The sequence below is a fragment of the Phaethon lepturus genome, unplaced genomic scaffold (genome assembly GCF_000687285.1).
Source record: "Phaethon lepturus isolate BGI_N335 unplaced genomic scaffold, ASM68728v1 scaffold8978, whole genome shotgun sequence".
Lineage (NCBI taxonomy): Eukaryota > Metazoa > Chordata > Aves > Phaethontiformes > Phaethontidae > Phaethon > Phaethon lepturus.
In genome coordinates, this window is record NW_010556870.1 from 611 (window position 1) to 15,468 (window position 14,858).

At 43.3% G+C, this 14,858-nt stretch overlaps 1 protein-coding gene across 1 annotated transcript in view; it reads left to right on the plus strand.

Moving 5' to 3' along the window:
• Nucleotides 1–4,974: 4,974 nt before the first annotated feature.
• The window catches only part of BEND4 (BEN domain containing 4), a 23,251-nt gene continuing 13,367 nt past the window's right edge, over nt 4,975–14,858 (plus strand). Inside the window, exons 1-2 of the mRNA XM_010292582.1 lie at nt 4,975–5,293; nt 6,530–7,096. Of these exons, the coding sequence (XP_010290884.1) occupies nt 4,975–5,293; nt 6,530–7,096 (886 nt within the window). The remainder of the gene's footprint in view (nt 5,294–6,529; nt 7,097–14,858) is intronic.

Consider the following 14,858-nt stretch of genomic DNA (forward strand, 5'->3'; position numbering starts at 1 on the left):
TTAACTCATCTGTTAATTTTTGACACATCATTGATTTATTTATTTAGAAAAATTGGATCCTGTTTTGGTATGTTGCTGTTTGCCTTTGTAACAAATGTGATGACATTTCCTTACTAAACAGGGAGATATGCTAGTTAATAGGATATATGGCTATGTTTTAATGCCTATTTTCGCTCAGAAGCAGACATGTACTGGATGAATTTATCATGTCTTGTTACAAATAATTCAAGTACTTTACCAAAAAAGTTTAATACTTGAATAAATTAGCCTGAACATTCACGGCTCTGACGCATAGTCCTGCAATCTGTGGCAGAAGGCCATGCTTTCTATTTTCTTGAAATTACTTCTTATTTTAAATGCCCAAATGGTGGTATTTCAGGATTTTTTGTGGCCCACAAGTAAAACACTGCTGATAAATGTGACACATTTCTTTACAGAAGCAGATTACGCCATGGAAAACACTCAGCTGTCTGGTAGATGATATACGAGGCCATACTCACAGCAGAGCTCTCTGGGCTTTGATGAGCAGAAGTTTGGACTGTCTCCTGCTCCTGTAGACTGAACTAACCAGGAACTAGAGCAGGCTTTAAAGTTTCTTATTGATTTCAGTCCTCTGCTAAAAAAGATAGCTAAGGAACTGCTGTTCATGCACTGAAGTTCTGTGAAGTCGCTGTCCTGTCACCTGCACATCCAGGCTTTACTTTTACTTTCGGTTCCTATATGAGACCCAACATACCCTTCTCTCAGCTAAGACTTTTGAGTACCGAGCAAGACAGAACAGGACAAAACAAACCCAAAACTTGCTACAGTGTGCCGAAGTGGGATTTTGTACAAGTTGTTACCAGAGGCTAATAAAGCAAGGGGCAAGGTTTAGACCTCCTGGGTATTGTAATCCCTGAGGTAGGGGTGTTGTGCTGAGCTATGCGCCTGTCCTTCCTGCTCGGTGATGGAGAAACACCGGGCGCCTTGCGCTGGAGGAGCCATAGCACGGGTAAGCTGAGCAGGAAGCTGTCGAGGGTGAGCTAGTTGGGACCTTGAGGCTGTGTGTATGTGGAGTACTTTCATTCCCTCATCCAAAGCCCTGAAATCCTGTTAACAAATGCGTGAGACAATTTAATAGCTCAGGCTGCCGCTGGGGAAGCAGAGCTGGGGTTTTGCCCCTGGGGAGTGGGAGCATTTGCTTTGCGCTGTGCCCAGCACCCACCGGCTCTCTGGCTGCCCGGCTCCTGCATTCCCACCAGCGGCAAGGGGCACAGGCTGGGCCCTTTCCAGAACACTTTTTAGCCAGAGGTTCATCTCCCGAGTGGTGGGTGTTGTAGAAGTGGGAGGATCCTTCCTCTGCTGCAGGGCCACTGGGTTGTTCTCCTCAAGGCAGACAGTCGCCATCCATGACTTGCAGTTTTCCTACTCGGCTTAGCCATACCACTTGGCGGGTGCTTAGTTGAGTTAAGAGGTGGAGGGCTGCAGATCACAGTTTTGTAGGGATACCCGTTTCACAAGTTTCAGAGCTCCCTCCCTTTTTGCTGGTGCCTCTTCACTTGTGTGGAGCAGTGAGCAAGCTGGCTGGTAAAACACCGTTCCTGGGATATCTAACTGTGCTAGCAACTTAAACACTTAATGCAGTTCTTAAACTTCAGGCATGACATTTCTGGCCCCTTGGGATTCGGAGCACCAAGTTTGCTTTTGAGAACAGGCACCTAAAACACAGCCACAAGTAAGGATGCTTCCATGTTTTTGAAGCTTTTCATAATGGTTAGAGCTCTTGCCAAAATTGAATGTTTTTTTCCTCAGTCCCTTTCTAAGAGACCACCATGGCCTCCGGTCTCCAGAAGAATTGCGGGAAGAAGGGTTATGGGAAGGAGGAGAAGCGGGTATTCTCCACCCTGTGCCATGGTGAGGAAAGATCTAGCTCGAGATCCCATCTTGTAGGGGAAAGATCCTGCATGAGAAATGTCATCTTACGACAAGAAGTGTGGAGTTGCACTGCAGCACGAGCCTTCTCTCTCCTCTAGTAAATAGTAGTTACTCTGACCACTGCTACTGCAGAGCAAGCCACACAAATGGATGCATTCAAAGCACCAGCAGATACCCATTTTCTCCTGTAAAATATTAGTTCTTTATGAGTCTATTCAGATTTTCCTGGTATGAAAAGAATGTTTATCTTTGGTAGCATTTACCTTAAACAGTATAATAGTCCAGTAAAGAAACTCTTTTTCCTTAGGAAAGCGTGATGCAGATCTTACAGTGTGCCTTAAAATTTAAGAGAGGCTTTCATGGAAAGGAGAGAAAGAAGAGCAGAGCTTAGAGGTGTTATTCCACTGCCAACAACCTGGCATGTTTAACAGAGCCAGTTAATCAAGCTCTATCATGTCCAGAGGAAGGTTTTTAAGTGAACAGAGAAGGTGAAGATCATCATTTTGGCCTTAACTGAGAAGTTGGAAACCCTCATCTGGACGTAGATCTGTCAGATCGGTACAGAAATGGACAAACACTTGTATCACTGTCTTGGTGATCTTTGTGTAAAATGCCCAAGAAAGCATTGCTTAGTCAGGATGGGAGGTGTCAAATGCTCTCAATTTTTGTGACTCAGGCATAGGTGTTTGCAGCAATGTTCATATCTAAAAACATAATGACATAGTCTGTATGCATGGACAAAGCCATTTGTGGGGTACGGAGCTGCTGCCCCAGGATCTGAAGTAATAATAATATGATAATAATCCAACAAATCAAGAAATAGAAATCAGCAGGTGAGAGGACTGAAACACTGCAAGGTGAAGAGTGAGATGATTGAAATTGCTAAGGGACCTGGACTTCCGCATCTTGCTGAAAATTAAATAGCAATGAATACATTCCCTGCAGGGGAGAATGTGTGGTATTCAGACCTGCTCAACAGTTTAAAAGACTTTTTAAGCCACCTGCCCAAGATTACAAAGGAAACTATGGAAAAGCCATGACCCGAATCCAGAGCCATTGAGACCCAACACAATGCTTTATTAATAAAGCTGTCTGGTCTAACTACTGAAAAGATCTTCAGGTGTAGGAAAAGCTGATGTTATACCTGCCAATCTTTCCAGACATCTTTTCTGATGCATCGGTGTAAGTCATTGGGTTGGGTTTCAGAAGTTTCCTCTTATAAAGCCCTGCTTTTAGTCTGGCAGTTGGATAGCTAAGAAACCTCGTGGTTCAGCATCGATGAGAAAAGATGTAAAGATGAATGCTGTATCTGGGCGTTGGTACCTGATTTGCCATATGATACTATCTTCTGGTTGCTTGTGCTCTTAAATAATCTAGTTAGGAATACTTATACTTTTGGCAGTGTAATCCTGCCCTATTAGCACTCTATGGGCCTGATCTGGCAAGTCCACCTCCAGGCAAAAGCCTAGTCAAAGTTGATAGAAGTTCTGTACAACTAAAGACTGCGGGGTCTGAGACATTAGAATTATATGATTGTGAGCGTCATAATAAGGAAAAGGAATATCACAATAAGACTTTCAAAAACTGTTTACACTGGTTTAGTCCAGTGAAGTCATTTCAACAATCTTCCTTTCCTAGCAAATATATACATTACATTAAATCAATTAAGAATCACAGATCAGTGATTATTCAGTAGTGGTCACATAAAAACAACTTTTTGTCATGTCTTAGTGATTAGGCATTGTGCAGTGCTTGCATTTCTAATTACAGTCATAAAAGCTGAAATCCCAATTTCTGTGATACATGGTAAATGGGCAGTGTCTGTTTTTATTTTTTCTCTTCATCACAAGAAATTGCTGTAGTTGTTATCGTTCTCATTGAGGGTTGTTCAGGCTCTGGGTACGTGTACCGTTACTGCTGTAGAAGTTGCGTCAAAGTGGTACCCACTTCAGCACAGAGCCAGATGTTTCCAGAATGTGTGCTGAGAGCATCCTTTGCTATTGCTGCCCAAAGGTACCCACAAAAAAAAAAAATTCGCAAATTTTTCTGCTAGCATATTCAAAATAGCTCTGCTTTGTCATGACTTTCATTTGTGTATCTTTGAATATGGGTTAAAGTTAAGAAAAAACCAGTAATTGCTGTTATTGTGTCTTTGTAGTAGATCTGATACTGAACTGAAGATTAAATCAATACTGTCATTTCTGTATAAAATTTCAGTTACGTTTTAAGCCATTATCACAGTCAATGTGCCTAATGTATTCAATTTTGCAACAAAACTAATCATTAATTTTATCTTTACTGATGTTAGTGTGTATTATAGCATTCTTCAAAACTATATTTGAAATGTCAGGTTACTTTTTTTCTGTATTTTAGGAGAAACCATAATATTAGAATAACATCTCTTATACTAATCTAATCCCTTTTCAGTTGTTTCATTCATATTTTGTCCCTTTGCAAGAAGGATACAGAAAGAATGAGTAACTGTTTTGTCAACAGGGACCATAATGATTAACATACAAACAGTAAATATGACTTCAGGTCTGGAATCGGATTATAGGATTAAAATGAATGAAAAAACTGCTCTGTAGTAGGATCACAAAGTTCCAATCAATATCATCCTGTAATAATTTTAAAGGGAAAAATGTGGGAAGGAAAGAAATAAGGCGGAGAAAGGACAACTTGAAGTTGTTAGTGAACCTTGAGTTTCTCGGTTTTCTTTTGGTTTGTCGGTAGGTCCCAGCGAGAAAGCTGCAGTGTCACCGGGGCTCCGATCTTTTCGTTTCTCTTACGTCTGTTGCGCTGGGTGACTCTGCGCGTGCATTGTCGGGGTTGAAGACCGCTGGCCTTAGGCTGATGCAGTAGAAGGGACGGAGGGACAGCAGGTCGGGAGGCTGCAGAGCGGCTGCCACCGGCACCCGTGTGCGAAGAGGCTGGCAGCGCCCGGGCGTTTCTGCCCTTTTGAGCTTGTAGTGTGGGCGGAGGGCGTCGCTTGACGTTTTGGGTCAAAGATGCATCGGAGAAACCTGCCCCGGTTCGCCTGAGCCCATCTACAAAGCTAGGATGTGGTGCGACTCGTTGGCGCGGGAGGCCGACGGCAAGGGTGCTGGAAGCGCTCTTGGGGCCAGGCCAGCCCTTCGCGTGCCGGCAGGCTCGCCCCGCGTGGCCCCGGGCAGCCTCGTAGCCCGGTACGGCGCCTTCGCTTACTCCGTCCCCTTCGCGTCGCCGTTCTCACGGCTGAGTCCTCGGGAGATCGCATCCTGGGGGCTTGTGCCGGGAAGAACGTGTTTCGTGTTGTGTCGAACGCTCGGGCTGCGTTTGAGGCTGAAAGCATTTGTATGCTGCTTCAGCCCTGCCCTCGTTTGCAGAGGTCTGGAGGATGGTAAAAATGCAGATTAGCGTTGTTTCAAATAGTCTTCAGGCCAGCTGCACTAACCTTGCTATCAAGTACTGTTTCCACCAGAAGGCGTGTCTTCTGGATCACGGAGAAGTACCGTGAGAAGTGCCACCTCTTAAAGGACTGAATTCTGAACATTTCTGTTCTTTACATATTACCAGTGTGCTGAGGCTATGTTTTCGTCTCTAGTGATGAAGTTGAGATAGACGAAGGTCTGGGGTGCTTAGTCTCATGCATCTGTAGCAGGTTGTCTTTTCAAAAGCAAATGCATTTGTCACTTTCTAAACGTCAAGCCTGCCTGAGAAGAGCTCTCCAAAATTGGCAGTGCTTAGATCTACCAGTCTTTTTTTTTTTTATCCCATGCAAAATGTTAGTTACATCTTTTTAGGCACCTAGAGGAACTCGGCTATGAATAAGCTACATTTTTGTTTAAAGGCATTATTTTTGCACTGTTTTTACCAGGGAACCTAACAGGTCATACCATAAATCAGAGGCAAGCATCTTGGTTGTTTTCCATCTGGGTCCAAGAACTGTTACAGCAGCTTGACTCTTACATACATAGACGTTCAGAAATGAACCATCCTGCTATGGAGGTGTAGGATGTAGCTGCTTTTTGCTCCCTGAGACGTGACACCTCCTGTCATTAGAGACAAGACATCCTTGGAACAGAAGCAAAGTCCATAAAATTGGGGATGGGGTGTCGCTTGAAGTGTCCCATGCTCAATATCAAGTGCAGCAAAGATGAAAGGGGGGAAAAACAAGGCTTGGAAGCCTTGTTGGAGAGGAGCAGTGGATAGGACAAAGGTGTAGTGCGAAGTCCTGCAAATATGTACAGGCAATGCCCACCAGCAGCTTGAAATAGCCTTCTGGAGAAGCACTTACTTGAACTTTTACTTATAGCAAATTGGATGGAATTTGTATTTTCTTCCCCATTTTCCTGTCTTAATGCATCTGAAATAAGATGGCAGTAAGCAGTGACTATCATCACAATGCACTTCTGATTAACAGCAAGGGCACAAGGGCACTCTCAAAATAGAAGCAAAGTCGGGATTGTTTTAAATCACAGTGTTGCAGAAGTATTAAAGCAGAAGCCGTAATTCTGATGTGTTCAGAAATAAAATGCATGCTACTGTAAACCATTGTGTACATTCATCTAGCTGCTACTGCCTGGCATAACCTTTTGCATTAGGTTTCTGTGATTCATCTTTTCTTTTGTTTCAGAGAGTCGAATGATTCTGGATGCCTTTGCCCAACAATGCAGCCGTGTTCTAAGTCTCTTAAATTGTGGTGGAAAACTACTGGACAACAATCACTCTCAGTCCATGATTTCTTGTATAAAGCAGGAGAACCCAACTTATAGTGAAAGACAAGAGCAATGTCAGCTTGGGAAAATGGTCCATAGTCAGACGTCAGACATTTTAGACATAGAGATGCAGTATATGCAAAAGAAACAGCAAACCTCAGCCTTTCTGAGAGTTTTTACTGATTCCCTTCAGAACTATTTGCTTTCTGGGAGCTTCCCTTCTCAGAACACCTCATCAGTAAATGATTTTAGCCATTTGGCAGATGTGGATCCACTTTCAACCTCTCCAGTGCACACTTTAGGTGGATGGACATCTCCAGCAACATCTGAATCTCATGGTCACCCATCATCTTCTACACTTCCAGAGGAGGAAGAGGAGGAAGAGGAAGAAGGTTACTGCCCTCGATGTCAAGAGCTAGAGCAGGAGGTAATTTCATTGCAACAAGAAAATGAGGAACTTCGTAGAAAATTGGAGAGCATTCCAGGTAAATAACCACCTGCCATGTAATATTGCTAGTCAGTGATAAAAACAGTTTGGGCAATAGTTTAAGTTCTAGTTGTCTTTTAAGGTTGTAGTCATAGTAATCAAACACTGGAATTTGCCTCCATCCAAAATTCCTATAGCTGTGCCCACTGGAAAGTTACCTGCTGATACTCATCCGTACGAATTGTGAGCTCTAGACTAATAAGCTGTGTTCAGGATGGGATGTACTTGTAATCCCAAATTCCAAACATCCGATGATTTGTCTTGGTAATTTCAAACATATGCTTTTATATACCTAATTATCTGTATTGGTTTTTAAGTGATATTGCAGCTTATAAACTTAATTCCCTTTTGGGGCTCCTTTTTTGGTTACTTAAAGGAACTATTCAAAGTTAGGTCCATACTTTTAACCGTAATAGATTTGGCTTTTACCTTGAACAGTATCTCTTTAATTGCTGATAGCTTAGTGAGAAGCATAAATACGTCTCCTCCCATTCATCTTCAAATAATACCCAAAAAAAAGCTTGGCAACAAGTTCTCCAGTTCAGCAATACCAAGCTGCCACTGTGGGAGAGAAAGCAGACAGAAGAACCTCATCTAATAGAAACCCTCTCTGTGAAAAACTTCTCTTGCACCTTTAAACTTAGGACTTCTCGCTGACATACTTGAAGAGTGATATCAGATGAGAACAAAGTATCTTGGACCCATACCCTCTAAACTTTAAGCACAGGCAAAAATGCACCTCAAATGATAATACTAAAAGCAAACTGGAATTTAGCAAGGAAAATAAGTATACAACACACTTATGACACATCTATAAATGCTAGGGAGCTGCACCTTTGCTAGCTAAAGTTTGAGGTGCTTAGGGTAGATTCATGCAAAGTTAATTGAACTAATCCCTAAATAGCAGAAAAGCGCAGGTAATTTAGCATGGGCTACAAGAGAGAAAATACTCCATAGCTGCTAAGGAAAAAGTAAAAGTAAGGAAAAAGGCAGTGACCAACTACTGCCCTAATATGTAGGTGCAGCTGCAAAATCTGAGCAAAAAGCAAGCAGCAGTATTCCTAATTCTTGTCCCCATCTATCGATGATGTAGTATGAATTATTTGCATTACGTTGTGCATTGGTCCCTAGGGGTACCAGCAAATCCCATAACTAACATTGTTCATTGCAGAGAAGACCCAAAATTTAGACTTATTTCTGCCACCCCTCCCCAAATCTGGAGTCACCGTAACTCATACACTTTCACCGGATTCAGTAGTGGTTCGTACATTATGTGGAAACACTGTGTTACGAAGGGAATCGTGGACTTCAAGTCCTGTTGAGTCCTAGTTTCAGTATAAGACCAAAAATGATCATTAAGGTCTATAATCTGACCTGCAGCTTTCATTCAATCCCTCGTATCAAACCCAGTAATCTTTCTTTCTTTGACTAAAGCACAGTTTGCATTTGAGTCAAGTAATATCTCAGAAGGCCTCCAGTCCTGAGTTGGAGACTCTGGTAAGCAGTGACTGTACCTCTTACCCTGACACTTGACTCCAGTGGTTAATTACACTGCTGAAAATGTGTGCCAAATTCCCTGCCTGACTATCTGAAATCAGCTTCTAGTCATTGACTTTTATGCTTTGCTCCACTAAATTAAGTGCTGTATAGGACTGGGTGCTTTTTCTGGGTGAAGGTACCTACAAATTGAAAGCTGATTTAATTTTCATCTTAGATAAACTAAGCAAACAGAGCTGTTTAAAACTCCCCAAATGAGTTGAATCCTTCTTTGTAGTTCTTTTCTCACCTCGACTCATTTCTTTAAAATTTGGGCACTATGAATATGTGCAATATCTTCGTATCTGCCTGAGCAAAGGTGAATAATCTCTTTGTTCCCACCCGCGGTTGCCCTGGTCATTTGGCCAGCATTCTGTGCACATTTCTTCATAAACATACACACTTTGAATTTGGCTGTGTCCATGTGCTAAGTGATCCAGATTGCTTTGGCTGCCCTGTTTTCCCACTGTTTGCTGGTTTACCAATTTCTGCATCATCCAGAATTGTTTTTTTTAATTGTTTTTAAATTAACTTTGTGGTTCTGGTTAGAAATGTTGAATGATATCGAGGCTGCCATCAGTCCCTGTTGAGCCCTGCTAGAAACACATCTATTCATGATGATTCCCCCAGTGACAGATACTTGAGGTGTCGGTAGCACGTTATTAATCCAGGTATGCTCTAGTCTACTGATGTTGTGTGTTGCTGCTTTTGCAATCAGTTAACTCATGGTAGTAAGTTAAATGCCCTTCAGGAGTCTACGTATATTACATCTGCTCAACCCAACTTTTTCAAGCGAAACTGTAATCTCATCAAAGAATGACAATCAGGTTAGTCTGACAAGATCCACTTTCCATAAGACCATTTTGGCTGGCGTTAATTATATTCGTATTCGTTAGTTCTTAGTCGATTGAATCCCGTTGCGATTGCCTGTATTTTGCTAGGATTAATGCCAGGCTAAGCAGCCCGTGTTTACCTGGGTCATCACAGTTACCCTTCATCCCACTCTAAAAGAGAGAGAAACATACATAAACATAGTCCTTTTTCACCCCCCAGGATTAATGAAACACCTTGTTAGTGGTGTATCAAAGGAAGCAAACATAAAATAAATGTGCAAGGATGTGTGACTTCATCAGCCAACATGAAATCATCATCAGATGCATCTGCTGCTGTCTGGGTGACATATACAGATAGGTCTAAAGTGACCCATGTGTTTGGGGAAGCCACAGAAAGTGCCCTCTGATTTTGCTACGTGGTAGGACAGAGGTCTGAGCTCCCTGGGCAGTCCCACAGCCACCACTGAGCAAGGTTAATCAAAAATCGGCTAAATGCAGTGTCTGTCTCCAGTGCTGATTTTGCTCCAAGGAGCTTCTGCTACCAAAGAAGCTGGCAGAAATTTTAGTGGGACTTGAAACACCCAACTCTGGATGCAAACAGGCGCAATGCTCATTGTCTGAGCAGGGCTTTTTTGCCAGTCAAGACGTGTGCCTCAGGAGGGAGCCAGAAAGCCCCCTGCAGAGGGTGTCCATGTGGTTTGCCACCATCTATCACATCAGAGTCATCTTGGAGCACGACGTTTCTTCCTCGCCTGTTCATATGCCTCACGCTGGACGTCCGATGGGCCGGGCAAGGCGGTTAGGGCAGGGGAAGAGCGACCGTGAAAGCTAGGTGAGCGTGGGGGCTGCCATACTGTGCCATCAGGCTGCTGAACGAGCAGTTTTTGACTTGGTGGTTTTCCCACTCATCCTTGAGGGAGCTGGGCCAGAGCTGCTGGGTGAGGCTGGCCGGGGACCCCGCGGGGCGGTGGGAGACGTGCAACATGCCCTCCCCATGGGTGCTGAGGCTCCCACTGGCAACCCTGTCAACCGAAGATAAAAGCACCAACCCCTCCCTTCTGCTCTGTAACCATCTATGAATCGTTTTATCCTTTTCCTGAAATACTTTGCATTTATTTCTTTTTTTACTTTCCATATGCAAAAGCCCTTTTAAAATCCATGAGAGTTTGCGGTCTAAAAATAGTTATCGCTGTGCATCTCTGCCTCTAGCTCTGCAAAGCACCATTTGCATGGCTCCCGAAGAGACTACCGGGAAGAAGAGTGTTTTCTCAGCAGATGTAAAGGCAACGTCTTTTTTTTTTTTTTTTTTTGACAAATATTACACAAAACATATCCTCCTGTAGCTTTTGGACACAATAAGATTTTTCTGTTTTCAGGACTCTGCCCTGTTGCAGTAGAAGCCCTTCAGTCCTGTAGGATCTTTTTGTCCATAGTCTAGCATCACTCTTTGGCAGCTCACCACTGGAGAAGAGCAATTAAGTGGGTGAAATATTGCATATCTTTTGGTTGTTGGGATGGGTTTTTTCCTCAAAAAATACCCATTTGATTTGACTGAAACAATACTTAAATTTGTGTGAAATCTTGTTTCAGCTGTGGAATAAATGAAGAAAAATTACTATTTCAGTGCTTCGATTTTGGAGCAATGTGGTATCTTACAATTTTTGCGGTTTTCTCCAATAACTGGGGTTTTTTAGGAAAAGGCATTAACTGAACGTTTTCAGTTAAACTGAAAAAAAGAGAAACATATTTATTCAGTGTGTTCTTTGCTGTTGTTTTGAAAATAATTAAAGATTATATAATTCCTGGAAGGAGTTTGGCAAACTTGGCATTGGCTCTTCAAGGTTTTGAGACTGTCAAAAAGAGAGCAAAATGATCCATCTACATAAGGAAAAAAAAGTCTCCTCATCTCTTTCCTCTATAAAAATTACTAGGGCTGTGATACATTCCCAGTAGTAAAATTAAAGACTTACTTGTGAGACTGCGTGTAAGGCCTGGATTTAGACCCTCTAATATATAAGGATATTAAGCAGTTCTCCTTTGCTATAGTCAGCAGGATTTTCTCACAGCTTTTGGCCTAAAAGGGAGAAAATATTTCCAGGTGGTTACAGCAAAGGCCAGGAGTCGTGAGTGAGGCTTTGTCTCCAGGTGCTCCCAGCTTTGCTGCATGGTTTTGGACAAACCAGCCTGAAAGCAGTGAAAAAGTATAAATAAGATGAAGCAGTGTGTGATAAATACAGTAATTATTCTTAACCTTGTTAGCCCCGGCAGCAAAAAGTGCTCCAGCAAACAGCAGAAGAATGGGGGTGGAAGACCCCCTCAAACACAGAGAGGTGATCACCTACAGAGACGACGGTCATGGTGGCTGGGAGTAGCCAAAGCAAAGCAGGATTTGCAGGTAGAGGTAATATCAGTGTAATTGAAAGAGTCAGACAAGTTTTCCAGGAGGTTTTGTGTGCCCAAGGCTTGACTCTTTTTCCTGACTATATCGGATGATCTAATAAAAGATATTACTTTTCCTTACAAATCCTGTCTCCTTTATACTTTCAGAGCATCGCATTTCCAAAGAGCCTACCACAGCCGCAGCGTAGATAAAGCAGCCATCAAGGGTTGCGACGAGCACTTTTTCATGTCCTCCTTTTTTTTTTTTTTTTTTTGGTCCTTTTTCTTGATGTTCACATTTAACCACTTCTTTGGTTTCCCTTGATGTTCTGGATGTTTTGGTCTGATCTCTGGCCTCGTTCTGCTGTTCAGCTTCAAAGCGTGAGGTTACTTCGGGAAGAGAGAGCCTCGAGCGCAGCCGCCCAGGGTTTGGCAGGAGAACCCCTTTGAATTTGCAGCACGGCTTTGCTGGCAGCTTGCGGGCGCTGGCTTAGTTTGCTAAACCAGCCCGAGTACAAAAACTTACTGCAACACATAACTGCAACAGACCAGGACTTTATTAATCTGTTTTCTCCATGCTTTTGGGTAAAAACCCCTGAGAATTTGGGGGGGGCAGGTTTCTTAGCCGACGTCAGGGAGCAAGAGCTGGTGGGAGTTTTGTGGGGTTCAGCTGTGGCTCAGCCTGGCGAGGCTGGACTCCCTGGTCTCAACTTCAGTTTGTGTTTTGCAGGTCAGCATTTGGCATTTTAGTGACACAGACCCCCTCACCGGGGGGTCCTTGGTTTCCCTGTTAGTTATCAGCAGTATAAATGTGTAGAGAGGCTTACAGGGGAGGTCCTTGTCCTGAAGACCTCACAGCTGAAAGGGAGGACAAGGGAGTATCTCCCTTAAGCAGAAGGAAAGTGAGGGAGCACAGATAAAAATAAAAGCCACAGGAGCATCACTTAAATGAGAGATGTGCAGCTGCCTTGTTTTACCTCTTCTTTTGTCTATTGTTTAGGCAGAGGTGTACATCCACGGGGCGTATGCAAGGGGCACATTCTTTCTTCTTTCTGGAGGAAATATTTTTGCAAAAGAAAATTAAAAGAAATACAATGGCTTTTCAGATGCAGATCAGCAGAAGTAAAATGGTTTTCCACTCCACCTGGAAAACACAACCAAGAGGGATTTGAAAAGTAACGGGATATTTGCTATCATTTTTTGTCCCTTCCCTGCTTTTGGCAGGCGTGAGAGGTCACTTTAGCCAATCTTTAACACCCTTTTGCATGGAACATTGATTCTTCTGCTTTCTGCTGGCTGCTCTCACTACAAAATGGCTGCTGGCTTTATTTTACCATCCAGGTACAAACATCCAAATTTGTAGGGTCTTGAACACCGAGATCGGTTCCTCTTTACTAACCCCGTCTCTCCTTGCCCCTCGCTCTTTTTCCAGCTGACCGCACCCCAACAACTTGTCTTCATGGCTCGTCCATGCAGCTTTCACTAGCTTTCAGCTGGCTATTGAAACAAATGAGCATATGAGCTAAAATGATCCAAGTCGTGTTACACTGCACACTTGTCCACATCTCGGGCAGAGAAGGCATCTCCATTACTGTTATAAGAAATTCACACTGCCATCCAGTTCGCCAGCAGATTCCCTATCATTTGTTACGTCTTTTTGACAGTTGAGCATCAATTTAGAAATGCCCTGCAATGAACTCGGAGTGAAGCATCACTCAAGGTCAAGCGAAGGAGGACGCGTTGCAGTGCTGAGCCAGTCTTAACTAACAGCTGCCGGTCTGAGCAGGGTGGATATAGATGTAGACCCTTCCCAATTCTCCTCCTCGCTGGCAAGTCAGAAGTAAATGGTCTTGAGTGCTAAGGGATTCGTCTTCTGTTGTGCAAAACACCAGGAGGAATACTAGCCGGTGTCGGCTACGGAGTGCAAAATCTCATTAATGATGTGAATAACCAGATTTCTTACTGTCTGCTTATGGGGGCTGAGGCCACTGCGGGGAGACATGCAGCTGAGCTGGGGATGAGCCATCCCTTTTCGCGAGGGCTGTCTGATGCCGTGGGAGAGGTTGGACATATACCACAGTAAATAAGGATTGGAGATGGAGACACCGTATTTACAGCAAGGCCAGGCAGCTCTTCATAGCGCTGTGCTTTGGCAATATAAACAGCCCTGGAGTCTGTTACACTGGAGGGCTTGTTTTGGGGAGGCTGAATGAGAGTCCTCCTTTTCACAGATACCAGCACAAGTGATTGTGGCTCAGTAACATTTATAATGAGCAAAAACTCAGCCCAAACCAATAATAGAGGTGTTCTTGCCACTTCATGAAAAGTTGGAAACAATTAGCAGAGCCAAAAGTTAAAGAAAAAAAAAAAAAAGTGGGTAATAGTTGGGATACATTAAAAGCATGTTGTTGAAGGCCCCAGAAGACTATCTGGGAGGTAAAGTTTCATGCTGGTTACAACCAGAACAACCAGAAACAACCAGCTTAGAGGAAAAGCAAAGGAACAGTGAGCAACATACAAGTGGAGTAAAGAGGAAGTTGGTGGTGATGAGTAAAAAGCAGAGGTTAGGATCTGTGGAAGAGTAATAATTTTCCAGAGGATCTGGAGCACTCTGTGGAAGAGGCATTCTTTCCCTGGCAAATTAAAGAAAAAATATTGAGTCCTAATAACAGTGTCAGTCCATTATCAGATAGGGGTAGTAGGTTTTGGCAATAATATGGAACTGTTCGTTGAGTATTTTTGTTCTCGTACTCATGAGGGGTAAAATGATGCAGTCACACCACCATACAATGATGATGGTAAGCATGTAAAAATATTTTCCATTTCCACCATAACTCTGAGTATGAGCATGCATTCAGTAGCGGCTTCAGGTGGGACTGCAACCTCGGCTGTCTGCCACAACGCCTCCCAATGTTGGGGACAACTGAAGAGTTTGTTAGTCAGCACCAGAACTGCTGGCCTTTTGAGAAATGATGAAGAGATGCTGATTCCAGCCCAGGTTGTAAGAGCGGT